This window comes from Cupressus sempervirens, chromosome 3, assembly GCF_028749045.1.
Source record: "Cupressus sempervirens isolate cs-2001-9-10 chromosome 3, ASM2874904v1, whole genome shotgun sequence".
In the NCBI taxonomy this organism is placed as follows: domain Eukaryota; kingdom Viridiplantae; phylum Streptophyta; class Pinopsida; order Cupressales; family Cupressaceae; genus Cupressus; species Cupressus sempervirens.
In genome coordinates this window covers 253,699,313-253,721,812 of record NC_143120.1, presented here as the reverse complement: position 1 = coordinate 253,721,812, position 22,500 = coordinate 253,699,313, and the positions used below count along the sequence as shown (strand labels likewise).

Here is a 22,500-nt window from a genome sequence, read left to right as displayed (position 1 = left end):
ATATATATATATATATAAAATTATATATATGCATTATATATACTAAAAAAAAGAGAAATATACATAATTCTAAAACTAAATCATTTCATAGTATGAATCTAGTATACTTGATCAATGACATTGATAATTAATCTATTTTCACGATTATAAAGAAAATCAACACATTCACATTGAATTACTGAAAGTGAAAGCTTGTAACATTCAAAATATAGATCATTAAACTTAAAGTTTATAACATGATTTACTCATAAAAGAGTCAAGAGTCAACACTAAAGTTTTTTATTTAATCATCAAATGGATTTTCAAGAAAATCCGCATCAGAGGGGTATTGGTGAGCTGCAAGTGCTGCATCTGTATTAGTAGAGGAACCCAAACCACTAGTAGTAGAGGGGATTGTTAACTCATAATCCTCCTCCTCATCATCCACATCAATCAAAGTGGATCTAGCAAGATCTCGGATGGTCATATCTAAATCAGGAGTCTCGGGTGCTACATCCCAAAGCTTTTCGGGCCCCTTCTTGTACTTAGGATCCTTCCGTGACAACAAGTGCAAATTGTTGTGAATGAACACAAGGTCTTCTGATTTTTTTGGAGCCAACCGGTTGCGTTTGATTGAGTGGATAAAGGAGTAAGTACTCCAATTCCGCTCAGCGGCAGAAGAGCTGGCAACCTAAAGAGAAATTAAAAATTATCAATACAACAATCAAGATAAATAAATTAAATAATAAATTCAAGGAATTGAGAATGTTAACCTTAAGCTTAATTTTACAAACTTACTTGGGATAGGACCTTTATGGCAAGAGGTTGGAGGTACATGAAGGCTTGCCCATGAAGGTACCACCATTTGATGGCACCCATCCTGCTTTGGTCTGCTATGGCAATAGGGTCGAAATCCTCACCTGAGTTGAAAGCAGCAAATTCACTCCTCACAATTGCCCCAATCTCTGGATCTTGGAATATCTTAGCTAGTGCCCTCTTATACCCATCTGCAACCTCTGCATCTCTAAATGGTGGCACTCTACCTGGAAGGCGAAGTACATCTGCACTATAGTACCTGGGGATAACAAAAGACAATTGAACATTATCAAATATCAATAGCACAAACATTGGATAAAATAAGCACAAACATTTGAAAAGAACTACAGTACCTCGGGGATAGAGCATATGCAAGGAGGTGCAAAGGTGTGGTCATCTTGTTCCATCGATGATGAACAATTTTTTCCACCTTCTTGTAAAGGGTGTCCTCAGGATCATTCTCCCTCCTCTGTATGACCTAAGATATGAAATATGAATAATAATTATAATTAGTGAATATGTCAATTTAAACTTTAGAATCTAGATATCTCTCAAATAAAAAATTGTTGTAAAAGAGCGTAAAACTTACCATTTTAATTTTTTCCAGCATACTATCCATGGAATCATAAATATCCCCAAGGCATGGTTCATCACTATCTGCGAAGCGAAGCATTGCCATTATTGGATCGGTGATTTCCAACACATAACTCACAAGACCCCACCAATCCTCATCTAGTATCATTCTTCTCACATTTAAAGCCCTTGCTGTATTGGAATTCTTCCAAATGCCCCATTGGGGGCTAATGACCATATGCTTCAATGCTTCTTTTACCTTCACAAGTCGTCTCAAGACGATTGTGTGAGAGGCAAAGCGGGTTTCAGCAACCTAAGAACATGTTAAACTCAAGTTAGTAAAACATTTAAAAATTAAAACATGTTAATGTAAACAACAACAAAAATTAATAATTGTGGAATCCAATAATATTCAATTATATATTAAATATAAAAATTTACCTTCAATAACTCCAAGTCCGAGAAACTCCTAAAAATTGCTTGTGACATGTGGTGATTTGTCACAAACATTTGAATCTCTTCAGCTTCCTCATATATCCTTTTCACCCAATCTATTTCGGTGCCAATTGCTTTCATCACTAAATTGAGAGAGTGGACGGTGCATGGTGTCCAAAAGATATGATCATATCTAGACTCTACAATTATCCCTGCAGCCCTGCAAACTTTTGCATTGTCCGTGACCACTTGAACAACATTATCAGGACCCACTGACTCTATGGCATCAATGAGAATGCGTGAAATAAATTCTGCATCTTTCACTTGCCCTTCACAATCAACTGCCTTCAAGAACATTGCCCCCTTAGGGCATACAGCAATAACATTGATCAATGGACGGTTTCTACAATCTTTCCAACCATCCGAAATAATAGACACACCCGATTGAACCCAAAAATCTCTTATTGGTTGAAGTTGAGCCTCTACATTTTTCCTCTCATCATGTAATATGGTAGTGCGCAACTTCTCATAACCAGGCGGTTTGTAACCATGGGGTGCATCATTTATTGCTTCCACCATCTCCCTAAAATAAGGTGATCTAGCAAAATTAAATGAAACACCATTTGCAATTAAACAACGTCCAATTTTGTGATCAGCAATGTCTCTCTTTTCAATTTGGAATGCCCTATCTAGTGGGCCTCTCTTGCGGGTGAGTGGAGATGGGTCTTCATCTTCATCATTTGTAGTTGGCATAGGCAAAAAAGGATGTGTTCTTGTGTTTGTTTGATCAAATGATGGTGTTGGTATATTTGTTTTTTGGGAAGCACCACGTTTTGCTTTTGCAACTGCTCTATCAGCATCATCTTGCTCTTTTGCTAATGCTGCTATTTGTGCATCTGGTAATCCCTTCTTATCACTACCTTGACACATGTGAATTCCTTCACCCGCAGGGCCCAAAAAATGTAGTTTCACTCGGGAATAGGAGCTTCTATGTTGTATGTTGCAAAAATTACATTTCCATATGTATGCCCCACCCCCAGGACATTGTGCAACTCTTGTTGTGTGTCTTCATAAAGGAGACCCCTTATCAATTTTGAAGCTTGGTGATGCAGCCCCAGCCCCACCCACTGAGCCTTGACTACTCATTGTTCTATTCTTGCAATCTAGAAAAAGTGAAAGAAAACCATACTTCACACTTGCACAAAAACTTGAAAATTTGGAAAACTAAAAATAAATCAATAATCTATGAAGGAATTCAAGAATATGGTTGAAATGCATACCTTAAACACTTCTTGCAAGGTATTTGAAGCTCCACAACCGATCTCCTTCGAATCCAAGCACTTCACTTCAAACTAGCAAGTATGAGAGAGCAAAATAGAGAGCAAAATAGAGAGCAAATGAACTTGCATTGTGATTTAGAGGGTCGTTTTTAGGGTTTAGGGCCTTTAGGGCAAAAAAAAAAAACATTAAAAAATGATAATGGGCCCACGTTTTTGCATTCTCCTCCTTCATTGCCGCGGATTCACGCAGATCCGCGCGTGGATCCTCGAGGATTCGGGCAGGATTCGTAATCCTGCCTGTGGATCCGTAAGGATCCGCGGGCCGCGGATCCTTACGGATCCACAGGCAGGATTACGAATCCTGCCTGGATCCTCACGGATTGATACGTGGATCCGGATCCGAATCGGACCCGAGCTCGGATCCGGCCTTTTCCAGGCGAATCCGGTAACTAAGTAAAATTTGAATAAAGATCTTTAAAATTACAAAACAAAATTTTCTGAGTTTCAGATATTTGTTACATCAAACCAAACTAGCACTTAAGATATCTTCCAATGAAATGTTTATATCCAATTGCTGATAATGACCCGTGTCTACTTAATTGGAAGCTCTGTATTGAAATAAATAATATTTTAAACATTAAACAACGGCTTGAATAAGTGAAGGGAGTTGCAAGCTACTTATATATCATTTTTCAAGTAGGATGTTAATTACAATCTAACAAGCTCTTTGTACAATGAAAAAGTAATAAGCATTTGACAACATAGAAAGCATGATGTCATTAGTGGAACTGATCTGATTGACATTGGCATTGTTTGTGAATTTCCTAGTGCCTTCGATGATGAGAAGAAAATGAAGATTCAGATAATCCATTAGATGATAAAAACTTGGTATAAAGTTCTAATTGTTGAAAGTCAAAATAACAATACTTGGACTTGATATTATGTAATATTATGGTGTTACTAATTGATATGATATTATGATTACAGGTTTATAGTGTTTATGTTATTGTTATGATACTATGCGCAATTCTAATCTCAATTCATTCTTCTTGTTTGCATACATATGTATATGTATGTATATACATTTTTTGGTAATTCATTCTTGTTGTCTAATTGTTGAAAGTCAAAATAACAATACTTGGACTTGATATTATGTAACATTATGGTGTTACTAATTCATATGATGTTATGATTACAATTTTATAGTGTTTATGTTGTTGTTATGATACTACGTGGTATTCTAATCTTAATTCATTCTTCTTGTCTGCATACATATGTATATGCATGTATAGGTACTAACAAACCCAAATAAACCCAAACGCCATTTCAAAACTTATTCGTACTAGCAAACCGGTTCTTCGAAACCGAACTTGAACCGGTAAAATAACTTTTAGGTAGCTCAAGCTGATAATTCACCTCTTCAATGCTCTGAGTGATTCAAAATGGACCATTCAAGTGAGGCCTTAGGTTTTGTGACCCACTTCTTTTCAGAGTTGTTTGTCTATAGCGTTATAATTTTAAGCAAACCATGTTTTGTAGCTCAAATGCATGCTTAATACGGTGTAGAGCAACATACATCTATTGATTTTGGGCATGTTTGATGTTATCTCTCAACGATTTGATGACATTGTGACTCATTCTTAGTAGATCTATGGGATTAGGTACTCTGGAATCTATACTACATAAAGAAGTGAATTTTGAACAATGCCATGAAAGGAGGCATCCTAAGTTGCCGATTCGGGTTCGGGGACAGGTTCGGGTTCAGGGTTCGGGTTTGTGGATTCAGAAAAATTTCTTTTTCCCATTTGGGTTCGTGGGGGTTCGTGAGTATGTATGTGGGTATATATAGACACACACACACACACACACACACACACACACACACACACACACACACACACAAAAGAGAAACATGCATAGTTGCAAAACAAAGTCGTTTCACAATATGAACAATTGTTGCTTGATCATTAATCCATGCCAAAGGGTTTCGGGTCCTTTCAAAACCTGTTTTTACGTGAATCTAAAAACATTAAATACTTGCTCATTAATCTATCTTCATGATTGTAAAGAAAATTATACATTGAATTACTAAATTGTAAAACATAGACTAGTTCATCAAATAATACATTGGATTACTAAATTGCAAAACAAAGACTAGCTCAGCAAATAATATAGTTTGAAACATGATGATAGATGACAAATGTTTAGTAGTTTATCAATAATCATAATATCAAATGCCTTTCAAGGGTCAAATGGATCATCATAAAATGAGGGATCAATGGCTTCATCCCCAACTGCAACTATATCTAGATCTTCATCATTGGAACCCAAATTGGTTCCACTAGTCCCATATGCTGCTATATCATCGTCCTCCTCCTTGACATAAGGGATTAGATGAGTGAAATGTTTTTTATTAAGTTCCTTTGAGAGTTGCATAAGAAAACAATTTAAAAAACACACTCTTTTAAAGTTGTTTTAGCCCCGGGTTCGCTGTGGGTTCGTTTGGGTTCGCTCCAGCAAGCACCTGGACAAATCCACAGTCAAAACTAAGGACCTTGCCCGGACCCGCAGTGAACCCAAGGACGAATTTGGACCCGTGCGGACCCGAACCCGAATCCAGGCAGCAGGGGATGAATCTGGCAACATAGGAGGCATCTGATAGTCATATGAAAGGCGGAATTATAACCTCCAAATGCAACTATTTATTTCACCTTATGCTGCTTCGAAACATAGTTGCATAGGCAGCCTTCTACTCATTTGTTGAGAATCTTAATTTGTTCTTTATGGTGGGGGAGTGGTAGCTAGTGCTAGGACTCAACTTTGTACTGCATAGCTTAAATTACCTTTCCAAAACAAGATAAACTTCTTGTCATTGTCACAAACTATGTTCTTAGGTATCCCATGAAGTCTAAACCCATATCTAGAAAACAAATCAACCACTTGCACTATTGTAAATGTTGCTTAAATGGCATAAAAATAAGTAAAGTTAGTTATTTATTCTGTTGCTTCATATAACCAATCCTTGGCTTGACCGTAGGGAATTCATGTAGTAAATTGCATTAATATGCTTTCCCACCTTGGAGTATGAAATGGTTAGGGGTTGGAATAGACCAGCATTGCAAGTGCGGTCATGTTTATGTTGTTGGTAAACTTTGCACTAATGAACATTCCTAAGAATGTTAATAGTCACCTACTTCCATGACAATCCCTCACAGACATTCTTCTATGCCTTATAAAGTTCCAGGTAGCCATCCACACGAGTATCATGAAATGTGTTATGAACCTTTAGTACTAGCTTATAGTTAAAAACTGAGGAAATTCTTGCATTGTACAATATGAGATTATCCATTCCTTGAACCTGTCATCCTATAAGGCACCATCGAAAATCTTATTGACGAGGATGGTCTTTGCATATTCAACATGTATTTTCTCTTTCCAATCTGCTACTATTTGTGTAAATGAATACAAATATAGCCTTGCCGACAATGCATCGGCCATGATATTATTTTAACCTTTTGACATATTCAACGTAAAAGTCACAAGCTTGGAGCTTGCTAACCCCTTTATGTTGCTTGTCAGTAAGTTTTTTTTTTGATTTAGGAAGTACTTGAGGTGATTATGATCATATTTGAAAATGATATTCCCTCCAAGAAGGTATGGTTTGAATTTAGCTAATACATGCATAATGGCTAATATCTGCTTATCATAGATGGAGTAGTTCATCTCAGTTGCCCTGAACTTCTTGCACTCAAATCTTATTCGGTGTTGTTTATCCATAAAGATAACGCCACTGCCTTCATACAAAGCATCATATTCAAGCTCAAATGGTGTAGATAAATCTGGAATGGCTAAAGCAGTACATGTGCTCATCAAATGTTATAAGCAGAGTTCCACAACTCTCTGTATGTCATGTGGGTAGTTTGAGTCAACGAGTTGAACAGACCCTGCAAAGTTTTTATGACTCAGTTCGGGTCATGGAACACACACACACACACATAGTCTGCCCACCAATCCCTGCTGATCTAATGCTTCTAATATATGAAAGGCTTCATACTTCTGAAAGCCTATGGAATTGGCCAAGTGTCTATTCACTCGAATCTCCCTTGTCAAAGTATTTTCAAGACTCTTTGTTCTCTTTTTTATTGGAATCAGACTTGTTTGATTTTTCTATTGTTGATTCTTCAGCTCTATAGTACTCTATTTGATGCACCTTCCCTTTAGTTGTACACTTATTTCCTTGGGCCCCAGTTCTTTGCAGGCGAAGCATATATTTTTCTTCCTTGGATCATTTAGTGCCTCATTATGTAGTAGCTGTTTTCTTTGACTGGTATAGTCCTCTAAGCAATGTTTGTTGTCTTTCTTGTTAGGAAAGGACTTGAGCTGAAATTTGGATTCACAGGCAACCTGCTCATACCGATTGCCTTCTTCATAGCTTCATGCAAGGATGAAGGATCAAATGCCTTAATGCACCCCCTAATGAGCTGCATGAGTCACTCAGTGAGCAAGACTACCAATATCCTCTTTGTTGTCCCATAAATTATAACTGAAAGTCTCTAAAATTTTGATACGTAAGCCTCCATTACGCCATATGCTTCAACTGTTCCAACTCGTTAAATTGCAACTCGGGAATTTTTTTGTAACTTCTAAATGAGTTAGTTAGTAAACTTATCATACAGAGGAATCGATCTATGATGCAAGGTAATAAGACCATGGTGTCACCACTTACGTGCAAAACCATCCAAGCACAGAGTGACAAACTTTAGAGCAAGGTAATTGTTCAACTTCTAAACTGATGCTTTTTCTGCGCATTTGTCACCACACTCACAAGAAAGCAGCAAAATCTTTTGCAAGGCCTACTGCAGGTCCCTCTGAGCTGGTAGTCCTATATGATAAGCTCTTTCCTACCCTTTTTCTGCCGTTCCTTGAAATCATTGGAGGACTAATTTATTTTTGAACTTATTAGGAATGGTGTCATATTCTCCAAACTTGTTCGACAACTTATCCATTAAAGGTAGTAGAGAGTCATGAGCAACTTGGAATGGATGTCTCAATGTGAAAGTTTATTCCTGGTTAAAGTTCAAATTTTACATTTCATACATTATATTTGTTGCATTTCTGATAAATGCTAGTTAAAAAATTTACTTTTCTCTCTCTGTCTCTGCCTTTGTCTCTCTCTATTTGCTTTCATGCATGAACGTTGTGATGTAACTGTCCAATGTGGCAAGTTTTAAACTTTTAGTTCATTGAGATTGTATACATTGTTGTGCCTGTTCATTTGTATACAATCTTGTGATGATGCTTTCATTTTTATTTACCTGTAGATTTGGACTTATAAAGTGTATCCTCTAGAGGCACTATATTTGAACTCCACTATATTTGAAGGTTCATCTTTTGCTCTGATTTTTTTCTTGGAAATTACTGTATACTGATTAATCTGCTGTACTTTTGACCTTCTGAAGCATTGTTGTGTACTTTTTTGATAGGTTATAGAAAAGGAAGCACTTGAATTGAAGAACAAGTTTGGGACACCTAGAAGATCAGTATTAGAGGAGGGAGCAAGTGCAGAATTAGATGAAATCGATGTTATTCCAAATGAGGAAGTGCTTTTGGTATGTAAATGTGCCGCATGTTTAGCTTTTACACCAGCGGCACCTTTGCCAAAGCTGTGTTAGAACCCACATTTGTATGATGCAATTAAAATTAGCAAAGCTTGTTTTCTTATCACAGACCTGTAATGTTTATGGAACTTAAATTTTTTTAAGGCCCTCAGCAAGAAGGGTTATGTGAAGCGCATGAAGCCTGATACTTTCAACCTACAACATCGTGGAACTGTTGGAAAGTCATTAGGGAAACTGAGGCAAGATGATTCAATGTCAGAATTTGTCATATGCCATGCCCATGATCATGTACTATATTTCAGGTGCAATTCTGGGTTTCAATAACTACCTTATTTGGGATTTACTCTAGTTAATTTATAGTTTTTCAGCTCTTTCTTACTAGTATTTATATTGTTTTGGTTATTCTGCATTTTATGCATGTTGTTAATGTGCCCGACCACCTATTATTTTAATTATCTAAGATCAAAATCTACCTTTTGTTTTATGCATTGATGAGTCTTTTCCATTTTTAAAATAAAAATATTTGTTAGGTGCAAAGGTTTGCAGGTGTGCAGTATGTCATGGTATGGGCACACCAGTTCTTTTTTTGTGATCATGGCAGATTTGACTTGTAACCAAGATGTTTTCATGGTCTACTAGCTGGACAATGCTTCCTATTCTAGAATAATTTTCCTTAGAAATTATTATTCCATGTTGAGGCTAATACGCATTTAAAGACAATTTGAGATTCTTGGATTTGTCATGAGTTGGAGAGTGAGTACGTATTCCTCAAAGCATGCCTCCCTCTCGTATTCATTGTGGAGGAGAAGGCATATAGGCTGATTGCATGATTGGTGTGGCAGGTTACAGGTCATTGTGTAGTGCTTACAAATGTCCTTATTTGTGAAGAAACAAGGGGCTTCTTGAGGATGCATCTTTCATTAATGGTGACATAGAACAAGAATATAGATGGTTAGAATCATTAAAAGTTCATTCGGTCTAGTAATCTGCAGGTTTTGTGAACCCAGAATTTAGAGCGTGAATATAGCAATGACTCCCCATCAAATTGATAGAGGTATTCCATACTGTTTCTGTTTTGCAGTTCAGTCATTGAAGACAGCTTTGTAAGTTTTTTTAAAGTGGTGTCTAGTCTATTTTCTATCTAAATGGGGAAGATGGCTGTAGAGAAGGCTTGTATGGCAGAATGACTGGTGTAGGATCTGAGTTCCTCCATGTAGATATGACTGTGTTTTAGTGATATTGCACTACACAAGTTGTGAGGTGCCCTTGAACAAAGAGAGGTTGGAGTTCACAGAGGTGGCCATAGCCTTCATACTTTGGTCTGCTTTGTCATTTCCCATCAGAAATACACTGATCCATTCAGAGAAGGTATGAAATTCTTATGTCCCTGTTTCTTCCTTCCTCTCTGCGCTAGCCAGTTTGATGTAGGAGCATCTTGGGTTTGCTTGGTGGCTACTTTGTAGTTCATGGGAGGAGGCTTAGTTGCATTGGAGGGTTCTTGAAGTATTACTCAGTCAAAGAAAGATGTGTGGCTCGATTATTACCGAGTAGTTTGGATGCAGTGTTAACTGAGTATTAACATGCAATATTAACCGAGTCGTAACTTGTCTTGTTAACCGAGCTGCAACGTTAATTGAGTCATAACTTGTCGTGTTAACCGAGTTGCAGTGTTAACCGAGTAGTACCTTGCCGTGTTAACCGAGTGTTCCTTCATGTGTTGAGTGAACTTGATAGTTGCTGATACTTGGAAGTGGTTTTTGATGCTTGGTCATGTCTTGGTTCCAGCTTTACCCTCGTTGTTTGTGTTTAGTTTCTAGTGTGAGCCGACCTTGGCATTTAATTTGGTTGTATTTAATTTTTGTTGTAAGCCGACTTGTGGCTTAAATGTGCATTTAATGCAAGGGTTTATTTAATTTGTAACATACTAGGCCGACTTGTGGCTTAGTTGGGTAGAAGTAAGAGGTCTTGTGGAGTCTTTAGTCATTTCATCTAGCTTGGAGAAGTGGATGTGGTAGAAAAGCAAACTTTGAGAAGGGGTAGTAGCTGAGGCTTGGAAAACAAGGAGATTGCTTGGTGGGCTTGCGAGCACAAGTTGAGATCTTCTTTGGAGGTTTCTACCAGAGTGTGGATTTGGACTGGCTAGTCATGGGATTGGATCTTGAGGGATCTTGCAGAACTGTTTTTGTAATTGCTATTGTATTTGGCCTTAACCCATAAGGCTTTACAGCCGGGCATATTGCATGTAAACAATTGTTATAAATGAATAAAGAGTTACATTTGGTATCAGATCTTGCATTGTTGTTGTGTTTCCGCTGTGTGGTTATTTGTAGGGATTCAGATTACCTGTAGTAGGGGTACCCTCAGATTCTCGTTGCATCACAGTCCCAGAAAATTGTTTTGGTTTTGCACACTACAATTCAAAGTGATGACTTTCATGATGAACACAGTTTTAGAGTAGAACTAACGGACACAATTGTCACATTATCAACCGCTTATAGATATATATCTGATTTTGATCTGTAAATTAGGACAGGAACATGAGTACATGGAACAACTGTTAAGCTATACCCAGTGGTCTGAACTTATAACTCACTCCTTGAAGCGTGATTGGACATATGGGGGGTTGTTGCCAACAATGACCTCCTTTTTCCTTCACAGAACCCTCTACTTTGAGAAACTGAGGAGCAAAATTGGCAATGATACCAACTAGATGGATAAACTCTTGTGTAGGGAGTGAACTGAATATGATGACTTTTGGGGCTAATGCCAACTGTGATCCACCTTCCAGACTCAGGATTTGAGGCGGAGTTTTGGGCGTTGACCTCCATACAACTCCACAGGTGTCTAAATCTAACAATGATTTTCTTGTCAATAGGGACTTTGATGTTCATCCAAGGTGTGTATACCTGGGGAATCCTAAGATATGGTAACTTGTTTGTGATGATTTCTTTAGACCTGATTTGGGTCAACAAACGCAATGTTAGGTCACCCAATAGTTAAAGTAATGATCTTGCCTTGCAAAGACATGATTTCCTTATTGCTTGTGCTTTGACTTAGTAAAGCTTTGTTAAAAAAATGCCAATTTTGTGTAATTGTGTTTGAGTGGATTTGAAATTTGCATATTGGAAAACGATATTGATGAAAGCTGAGGCTTTTGCCCTATGTTCCATATATTAACTGCAGTTTTCATCAAAAAGGTGTTGCAAATTGGAAAATTTGTGCATGGTTTGGTTCTATTGGTAAACATGTTTCTTATTGTGAATGCTTTTTTCAAAATGACCTTGTTCGCCCTATGAGCAGTAACAATTGTGTGAACAATCGGAGACACTGTGATCAAATACCGATTTTGTTACAATGTTCCTTTACATTTGAGAGGGGCAGCTCCCTCCTACGATGTGTGGATTTTTAATATTTTTGTGTATTTTTAACCTGAATGTACATAAAGGAAAAAACATAAAACAAAAACAAGATGAACAAAAGAAACGCCAATTATAGGCATATGAATATCAAATAGGATTTCATAGCAGATAATGATTAGAATGGGGTTTCAACAAAATAAATGCAATGATGAGAGAATATGGATAACAAACCTCGATATTTAGAAAGCTAAGTGATTAAAGCACATTCACACCAAGATGCTAAGAAATGAATAAGTTTTTTCCAAATTACTTACATAAGAGTGGAAAGACTATTGATATCTGCCATCACATAAGAGATTAGCAACTTAACATATGAAACGTAAGTAATAAAAATTAATGAATGTTTACCACTTCGAGCAAGAAGTTTACCACAAGCAAAATTAGTAAGGAATGTAATATAATGCAACATGACACAAGAGAAAAGAACTTGCCAACTTCTTTATTAATCTCAAGAAAAGCTTATGTTCATATGTTCAAACTCCCAGTCATGATGATTATATAATTGTATATAGAATATAAGGTGCCCAAGGGTTTCAACTACGAACCGTTGTGACCAACCAACGACACGAATTGCCTACCCCTTTCAACAAACAAATCACTTGTTAACAACTAGTTAATGTAATATAATGCAACACAACACAATAGCAGAGAACTTGCCAACTTTATTAAACTCAAGAAAAGCTTATGTTCATATGTTCAAACTACCAATGATGATGATCATATACAGGTATATAGAATATAAAGTGCCAAAGGGTTTCAATTACATACTATTGTGACCAATCAACTACCCAAATTGCCTACCCATTTCAACAAACAAATTACTTGTTAACAACTAGTTCGACCATCAACATCATTGCATCCCTCCCCCACAAACAGAGTCATGTCTAGATGACACAAAACAAAATTTTTGACACAACCTTATATACAAGAAAACCATAACAAAGGGCTCTTAAGAATGAGTCGGTGTTGTAGAAGCTGCCAACTGCTCCTCGAGCTTGAACACCCTTGTCCGATATTTCAGATTACTCTTAGTTAGCATTTGACACTACCCAACCAGTTTCACCATATTTGTACTGCCCGTTTTTAGTGGGTGTCAGGGATGTGGTGGTATCGACTCATCACTGCGACCCTCATGTGTTAACAACTTGATTTAAGGGTCTTAGGTGGTTGACTTACTATTTATAGATAGTTAGTTTTGACTAGTCTCCATTTTTGGTATGGCACTTGGGTGTTGTACTTGATCAGTGCTGCTCTTGGATTTGAGTGGATTGCTTGATGAAATTATGGGCTATTGTGAGCTAAAATTATAATTGATGTTATTTATTTAAGGTTGTACTTAGATAACTAACATTATACCCTAAGTTGAAATTAATTTAAAGTGGAATATGCTGCCTAGAGGGGATTATTGAATGATTATTAAAATTTAAAACCATGCCTAAGTGTAAAGCAAGTTGTGTTTCAAGTGAAAAGTGTGATGAGCAAGTTCCTAGCCATTTGTATATTGGTGAAGCCTTTTGATTAATTATTATAATATCTTGCTAAAAACAAAATCGATCATCATGATTATTTGCATTAGTTGTTTGTTTTTGAAGGTGAAGTGTGGCAAGGGTTTGTAGTGGAAATGATATGAAAGTATTGGCGGTTTTGCATGACATGCCTAGGGGAGACGATTCATATCAGAGGACAAGGGGGCTTGTTTAGAGCAAGGTCTACAAGTTGATGGGCACGTTTTGATGTGTTTTGGTGCCAACTATCATTGCCTTGTATCTGTTGTGTGTGGAGTCTCGTAATTTCACTAGTGTGACTGGTTAGGAGAATCAAGGCTGCAGTCACTACATATCTAGGTTCTAGATTTTTGAAATAAAATTTAGATACATATTTATATATATAATAATGTTTCCTGCATTAGCAAACTATGCCTATAAATTTGATGAAATTGCTGGCAAGGATGAGTTCTAATTTCATTTTTTTGCATTTTAGTCATGTCAAATTTCTCAGAATTTTTTTAATAAAAATGGATATTTCAAAAACACAAAAATTGCCAAAAGTTCCAAAAACAAAAAACATAATTTCTTTAGTATAGTTTGAGTTAGAGCCAATAGGGCTCTTTACAATAAATGTTGCTAACAAAATCTCCTTGTCCTTTTTATCTACCAACTCCATAGTTGTGGCAAGAGGGGCCTTTAGCGACACTCTCTTGGTTCTCTCTACCACCAAGCCTCTCGCTTTGCCAATTTGGCCTCTCTTTGTACAAGATCTCTGGATTGCCCCAACACATCCTCTACCTCTTGTAACCGTCTGGCTAGCTCCTCCCAAGTTGTGATTATGACCAAACGTTGGGCTTCAACCCTTGAGGTCACATGTTGAGTCTGCCTCCACTGGTAATACCCCTATTTAAGGATTTTCTCAACTGTTCATAAGGAGGATTGGGTGTGACTCTCTTATGGGCTCATGCATACTTCAATCCTCCAGCATCTCAAGTGTCTTAGTGCTAGGACACCCCTGAGATTTGAAACGGCTGCTAAACTTCATTTGATACCCTCTACTAACAAATGCTAGGTCATCCTCTATGTGTTGGTTTGTTCCCTCATGAGTGCATAGCCCGCTATCCTCCAAGCACCTGTCATCATGTTTAGTTGAGGTCTAGTTATCATACTCTCCCTAAGCCTCCTCTAGCAGAGCTATGCGTGGGAGTAGTGTCTCCCCCATCCATAATGCTTGCCTTTCCATCCACTACACCAATAACCTTCTAAAGCTCAAGCTCTCTTTTGGGCAAATATTCAACATCCAAATCTACCACGTCAGTGGGTGGAGGCGACAATATAGTAGGCCTACAGGTCTTGATGGGAACGAGCTGGAATTGATTGAGGCATCTATCCATGTTTGACTTTGATGTAGTTACCACACTCACCATGGCCAAATGCTCACCAACATGCTCTAACACAGTATCCACCCCCAAATCCCTTTGCGACAAATCTCTAACCATCTCGCCATTGGTACCACTGACTCTATACCTCCAAATGCCCCTATTGACTTTGCCACCGCTGGCAGTTGCTCAGATGCTGGCATTGGCTCGATGCTGCATGGGAAACATGGTCATCACTCCAGTAGTGGTCGTCATTGAAGAAGGAATCAAGTGGGCCTCTAGGAGCAGTGATGGAGCAAAAGAAACTGGGCCACTACCGACTCCAACTCTAACTCCACTACCAACTCTAATCCCAATAAGTGTGGATGTGGCCGTTGAATCCACCATCTCTATCTCTACCACCTAGTTTTCACCTAACTACTTGGATCTCTCATTGCTCTCCTCCCAACCACTATTAATGTCTCCCTTTGACTCTGATTCTAAAACTACTTGGCACTTTTGCCTTCGACCAACAAACCCACTACCAACATCCAAATGTCTCCAATAATATATCAGAGGCTTGCTAGGTGCTAAGGTACCCTTTTACTTCAATTCCATCTCACCAAGCAAAATTTACACTCACATTAGCATCCAAGAACATGCCAATCTTATAATGTGGCATATAAAAGGTTTTGTGTTGAAGGGTAAGGATCTTGTACATATGCTTTGTCAGCAAGGATGACCAATCACACACTAACCCATTCCTGATACCATTAATGAGGAAGATCTATGGGAGGAGGATATCCAATGCTCGACTAGAACCAATAACCCACTCTTCACAATTTCCATAAGATATTACCATTATAATTCAGTAATGAGCAATTCCTTCATTTCTTGGCTCTTTGAGGCACTTGTTATAGAATCCATATCTTCTGGTGTGAACATTAGTGAGACTAGTTTGATCAAATGTTCTTTCTTGTTGTGGGCCATTTTCTTCCCCTTTAAATCAAATTTCTTTCTATTCCTACCATGATTACCGAACACACTTGTGTATTCAGTTGTTGTGAAGATCTTGAGATTATACCTAAGAGACCCAAAGGGCTACTACGTGTAAATCTAACAAAGGTATCGACCAGCATGTGAAGGACACCATAACAATCTTGGATGCAAAAGATACACATTTGTATGCCCTAGTGCCCTTATGCCTCCTTGATATTTTGCTTCACCAAATTAGTGTCTTGTGTTGCTACCATTTTCTACACTCCAATTCATTTAGTGCTTCTAATACTACATTCTGTGTTGTTATATCTTCCTTCTCGTTTTGGATGACTGGCCTAGCACCTTTGGTCACACCTTCTTCTTCCCTGTATATCAATCTTTCGTCCAACTAAAAGCTTTGTTGTCTTATTCATGTCAGAAGAACTACTAGATGTTGACGACAACAGATTTTGCCTCTATTTCGTCTTGCTTGGGTCCATCAATAACTAACCTTTGGTTACTTGTTTTGTGCCTATAAAATATGTACACTGTATAACCCTTATTCCCCCAGAGAGTGCCCCCAGTTCAACTCATCACGACTTTCTTCTCTCCCTCATCTCCAATGTCTGGGGTGAAGCAACCGTCCTGCACCTCCATCGCTAGTCACTCGAGATCAGTGAGGCCTCACAACAAATGTACTTGTTTGTGTCACCTTGCTAGCAGCTCTCAGCAGCCACTTGGGGTCCTTACCCTAGACCGTATCCTTCGGTGCTAGACTTCTTTCTTTCAGCCGAGGAAGGACTTCTTTCCTGTTTGCTCTTTCTCAAACACCGTTTGGTGCCCTTGTAGCCTATTGTTTTTTTCTTTGTATTATCTCAGTCCCATAGACCCTTGGGTGGTCTTTTGTTGGATATTAATAAATTTATTTATCTTATCTTATGAGTCCTTTGCATGATACTCAATTCCTAACTGTCGTACTATTCACCTGCAGATGTCTCTATGTATAATTCCTTGTATATATTGCAGTCCCTTACTTTATTTGGACTCCCCTATACAACTATGCTCTTTCTCTATTTGTCCTCTTGCTTGGATACCAAATGACTTGCTGTCCTATTGCTTAGATACTCTATGACACTAGTGCACTATGCAACTTCTTTTGTACAGAGGTGCTTCCACTGTAAGTAACGATGAAACCTAATATTTGGTATGCAGTGTTGTTGGTTAGGTTTAATGCCTTTGAATTGTGCTCCCTTTGCGATTTCGCCTTTGTTCCTCTACTTCTAGTGGCCCGTGGTGCATGTTAAACTTTTATCAAATGCGCTTACAATCTAATCCCGCGATAGAGTTCTATTTATATGTTCATTGCCTTGGCTCTTTGTTTACTCTTGATTGTATGTTTTCAAACTTTGTCGCTTGCTGTATGATCTCCTGTATGATCTTATGTGCTTGCATTGCCTGTTGGGCTCTTTTTTATTTTGATTGTACGCCCAACCCCCATCGGGTTAAGGTATACACAGTATGGTGACAAAGACATGAACCGACCATATGATGTCTGTTGTATGGTGTTCGCTATATGGTAACCACGCTGTGATGTTCATCCTATGACATCGATGATCACCACACGATGTCCACCATATGGTGAGTTCCCTATATTTTATTCTTGTAAATATTATTATTATTTAGTTTTGCTTCAAGTTTACCTTATGCAATGCCTTCCCCTAGCTTGGGTCGCCCTTCCTCCAACTTTAACCTTTCATGATAGAGTTTCAATTTTGGTTTGTTTACCATGTCTCAAATCTCTCATTTGTTAAGTGTCGATAACTTAATCACCCCATTTTTTCTGAATTGTCTTACGTTGTATGGATCAATCTACCCGACCTTAAATTTTCTCTATTTGATCTCATTCCTTGCATTATGTTTTAGTATGAGTTGTCCTAGCATGAACAATACTTGCCTAAGATGTTTATCGTGCCCTTCCTTCTTTGTTGGGCTACCTCACTCGCGTACTAGACCCTTATCCGATGCTCAACCAATTTATTCATGGCATATGACTGTTCTCGAAGGTTTTCCTTATCTCCTAGCCTATTCTCAATCACTATTCTTGGACTCAGAACCTTGAATTTTGTAGGGATGACAAGTTCTTGCTCATACATCAGGTTAAATGGTGTTTTTCCGGTAGTTACTTTGTATGTCGTGCGGTAAGCTCATAGTACTGATGAAAGCTTTTCTTCCTAGTTCCGCATGATTTATAAATCGATGACAACAATATTTTATCTGTCGCTTCTGATTGGTCATTTGCTCGTGGGTAATATGCACTTGACAAAGAATGAGTGATCTTAAACCCCTGTCGAGTAAATGAATGACATGATTCACAAAGTGGCCCCCTTGGTCACTTAGATCTATTGGGACTCCCTATCTTGTGATAATTTATTGATAAATGAAGTTGGCTATACTTAGTGTGAAGTTGTCAGGTAGGGCCCATGCCTCCACCCACTTGGTAAGGTACTCTGTTGGCATCGTGATGTATCACAATCTCGCTTTGCTAGCCTTTAATGGCTTGATGACATCTAGTCCCCAAATCTCAAATAACTCCCATGCTTGTGAGGAATTTAGAGGCATGAAGTCTCATTATAATGTTTTTACGACCCAGTAACATGTCTTATAGGTGATGACCCATTCATGGGTGAAGTTGTATAGCGTGGGCCACCATAGACCTCCAAGTATCACCTTCCTTGTCGTGGCATTGAGTCCTATGCATTCGCCAACTTGACCTTCATGTGCATCTCGAAGGACAGTCAAGACTTCTTCCTCTATGACACACCTTGTGAGCACTTGGTCGAGTTGCATCCCATACAAGAATCCATTGATCAATTGAAATATCCCTCTCCTTAGGAAAAACTTCTTTCTTTCTTGAGGTGACATATCTGTGGGAACTGGGATGTGGATAGGTACTCACCAATACTTGTGTACCACGCTGGTAATATTGCAATACGAAAGAGATGTAAGTTTGAAAAATCATCTTTCAACCCCTCCATTAGTTATCGGATTTGATGTAGGAGATATGGTTGGGAATTAATGACACTTCCCATACCATCTACTTACTCTCCCTTTTATTATGGGTTTGTTTACAAGATGCATTAGTTCCTGATGGTCAACATAGAAGGCGAGTGGCATCGCCAACAAATGGTGATGAAATTTTTGAATGGCGTACATCGCCTTAGACAACAACCTACTGGCAAAGTAGACCAGGCAATTGAACCCATATTCTCCCACCTACGCCAGTGTGACTCCAATGGCAAAGTTGGATGCAACCACAAGCACATGAAACTCATTTCCCCAGCTTGGGTAGTCTAGTATTGGCACATTGACCAATTGGGTCTTCAGCTTTTGAAATGCTTCCTCTGACGCCATCACCTAACTATACGACACTCCTTTCCTTTAAAGCTTGTCTAGCGGGTACGATAGCAATTTTTTGATAAAGCTTCTACCCCAAGAAAGGTTTCACCTTTGTGATGTTTGTTGGTGTTTCCATATCTACAATTATCTGTATCTTGTCTGCCTCTGTCTTCAATCTTGCCTTGCACACAACATGTCCTAACAATTCTGCTTGTGATACCATGAACCTGCATTTCTTCAGGTTTAGTGCCATTCTTATTCTCGTGCATCTCTCCATGCACACCCTGAGGGGCACCAATTGTGTGTTATGCACATTGTAAATTGACTAGCCATTGAGAAAGCCTTAAAAATTTTTGATAGACATTTTATCAAATATGTGGAAATTTATCCTTTGAAATGTTGTTGGGGCATGCCGAAAGTGAAAGGGCACCCTATTAAATGCATAGACATTGTCCTCCACCCTGACTGTACTCTTTAATATATCCTCTTCAACTATAGATATTTGATTGTATTTGGACTATTGTCCATTTTGTAATCACAAAATGGAGGCAACACTACAAAACTTTGCCTTCGAAGTTTCATATTGTCTAAGTTAACTCACTATATTCTCTCAACTTGCATTCTTAGCTATTCAAGTCAAAAGCTGTATTTTTGTGCATATGCAATCCACCTGATAAATGCTCGATTTTGGTCATTCTTTCCCAAAATAGAAGCTGTTTGTACCATCTCTAGCCTTCTGTAGTGTTCAAAAAGTATCTAAATCACACTTTGGATACTTATCCCTCATAGACCCACCTTTTTTGATCAAATTCCAAAATCCCTTGTGGATTTGATCTCATTGGAAGATGTTTTCACTCTTTGGAACTTTCATGTTGCAGCAAACTCTTCAAGTCAAGATATGTCAAAATTCCTCCAAAGGATAGAGACATCTTGTCAAGAAGATATGCTTCGAATGAAAAGAAGCAATATTTATTTGATCTAAACTTTCCTAATGACTTCTCTAGAACCTGAGTTTGTGTGGGAACACACTAATCACTTCGATTGAAAATAAAAATAAAAAATCAGTTAAAGATGCTAATGGGAAAGTTGTTTTGAGTTTACATTTGGACATCATTGAGAAGAAGATGAAAGAATATCAGTAGCACCCCTTTCAAGTATCTCTAAGCTTGTTGCTTACTTTGAGTTGATCCAACCAATAGTGAGAAGGGGGATCCTTCCCTTTAAGGTAGGAGAGACTTTGCCTCACATGCAGTGGTTGTTACTCCTAGGTTGCAAAATGTCTACCCAAGATGGAGATTCCATTCATAAATGAATTGTTCTCATGGTTTTCCACCTCTTCCAAGATGCTGTATTTAAGGTGATTAGAAAGGGGTCTTCGGTGGTAACTACATTAAGGCATGTTTAATCTATACGTATGTAAACCCGGTTTGCCTCCTTCAATGATATAAGTATGGGAGAGACCCATTAACTTGCCTATACTCAAAAAATAATACCCATGCCAAACATACATTCTATCTCTTCATTAACATGTGCAATGTAGTTCTTATTTATCCTCAGTCTCTTTTATAGTGGTATGGCAACAGGTACCGATGAGATGCGGTGCACACTTTGCTCAAGAGGTACTCCCTTTAAATTTTTATATGTCCTCGTTCTGAATTGGGTTTTCCCCATCAAATTTGTGTGCCGGTGTCTCGTTTATTCGAGCTTCCCCATCAATGTAGTCTGTGTATGCTAGAGAAAACAAATCTTGCTTCGCTTCTTCATCCACCTGAAGCGTTGTTGCAGTGGAACGATTCACATTCTTGAACTTACCAATGAAAGAGGCCATACATTGAGTCTAGGCCATCCTCCAGTGAACCCTCCAACTCTAGTATACCTTGCTTGTTGGGTTCAATTTGTGGTCTCCCTTCATCTTTGCCATTCATACCTACTTCGGACTCTAACTTAAAAAATGATGCAATGTCCTTGCTTACCATATGAATTTTGAGACTAGTGGCAAACTTTCTTTCTCCTTCCATGGATAGAGTATTTCGTTTCCAATTATGGTTCATTGTTGCTGCCATGAGCTACCCTCTCTCGAGGATTGTGTCATTACCCTTCTTCCAGAGTGGGATCACTACAAAGTCTACCACAAACAATTGAGTGGCAATCATAACTCTTTGCACCATTAAAGTCCCAACTTGCTTGATGTTGTGTTTGTCTACTCCCACTAGGTTGAAAGTTCGTGTCCATAGTCTATGTTTCTCTAACTTATTCCGTGTTTCCTCAGTAATCACATTGACACCAGACCCTCCATCCTCGATCGTGTCTGCTAGGATTGTGCCAACGATGGCCTAGAACTTGATCTTGGAAAAGCCCTGAATTTGTTTGTTTGATCTTTTTCTAGACCCCTTAGCTCTCCTTTTTCTAGCCAAGCAATGTTTTCCTATTCAACCTCATTTTTTTGACTCTTATAGTTGGCTTCATTGACATGACTTAGTCTTAGCTCTTCCCAAGTGAATTCACTCCATAGTCGATCCCAACTTGTTAAGGTGTCTTGTCCACTAACAATTTGAACAAAAACATCCCACTGTTTAGTAAACCCATTTAGGGCTCTTTGTACTAGCTCCTCAACATTTGACTTATCTCGAACAACTGCTAACTCATCCTTGACAAGTTTGAGCCTAGTGAGATAGCTTATCACATCTTCTCCCTTGTTCATTTTGGTTTTCTTCAGCTTTTCTTGAAGAATCATCTTCCAATTAGTGGTAGTATTGTGGTATAGAATAAATATAATCCCCCACATCTTCTTTGTTGTATCTAACTTCCCTTGATGTCTTCAAAGATTGGCCTCCCCACCTTGACATCATCCTTCTTGTATGCTGTGAGCTGTTTTGGATCTGTAGGTACAACTACAACACTGGTCACATATTGTTTGACAACATTCTCCTCCAACTATAAAGAAATTTTGGCTTTCCAGACACCAAAATTAGAGGCACCATCAATTTTGTCCCAATCTCTTAAAGTTGTTGAGGCCATCCCAATGGATAAAAGGAAATAATAATGCTGAAGAGATTGAAGTAGGTTTCATAAGGCCTCAATCATTTTTTGCTTTGCCCATGCTAAACATTTTCTTCCCTCAACTTAGTTTTGATACCATGTGAAACTTCTATTACAGTTAG

At 38.2% G+C, this 22,500-nt stretch overlaps 2 protein-coding genes across 3 annotated transcripts in view; one reads left to right on the top strand and one right to left on the bottom strand.

The window, feature by feature from the left end:
- Positions 1-22,500, top strand: part of GYRA (DNA GYRASE A) — a 256,897-nt gene that overhangs the window by 168,158 nt on the left and 66,239 nt on the right. For both annotated transcript variants that reach the window (XR_016362072.1, XM_089819315.1), the window contains exons 18-19: positions 8,567-8,692; positions 8,846-9,003. Coding sequence is in view for 1 of the 2 variants with exons in the window: in XM_089819315.1 (XP_089675441.1) it covers positions 8,567-8,692; positions 8,846-9,003 (284 nt within the window). In the remaining variant the exon portion in view is untranslated. The remainder of the gene's footprint in view (positions 1-8,566; positions 8,693-8,845; positions 9,004-22,500) is intronic.
- LOC149565828 (uncharacterized) lies at positions 176-2,865 on the bottom strand. The gene is made up of 5 exons (XM_089819314.1): positions 1,810-2,865; positions 1,385-1,681; positions 1,149-1,273; positions 778-1,054; positions 176-670 (listed from the first exon to the last, which is right to left on the bottom strand). The coding sequence occupies exons 1-5, from the start codon at positions 2,731-2,733 to the stop codon at positions 284-286; spliced, it is 2,010 nt and encodes a 669-aa protein (XP_089675440.1). The 5' UTR covers positions 2,734-2,865; the 3' UTR covers positions 176-283.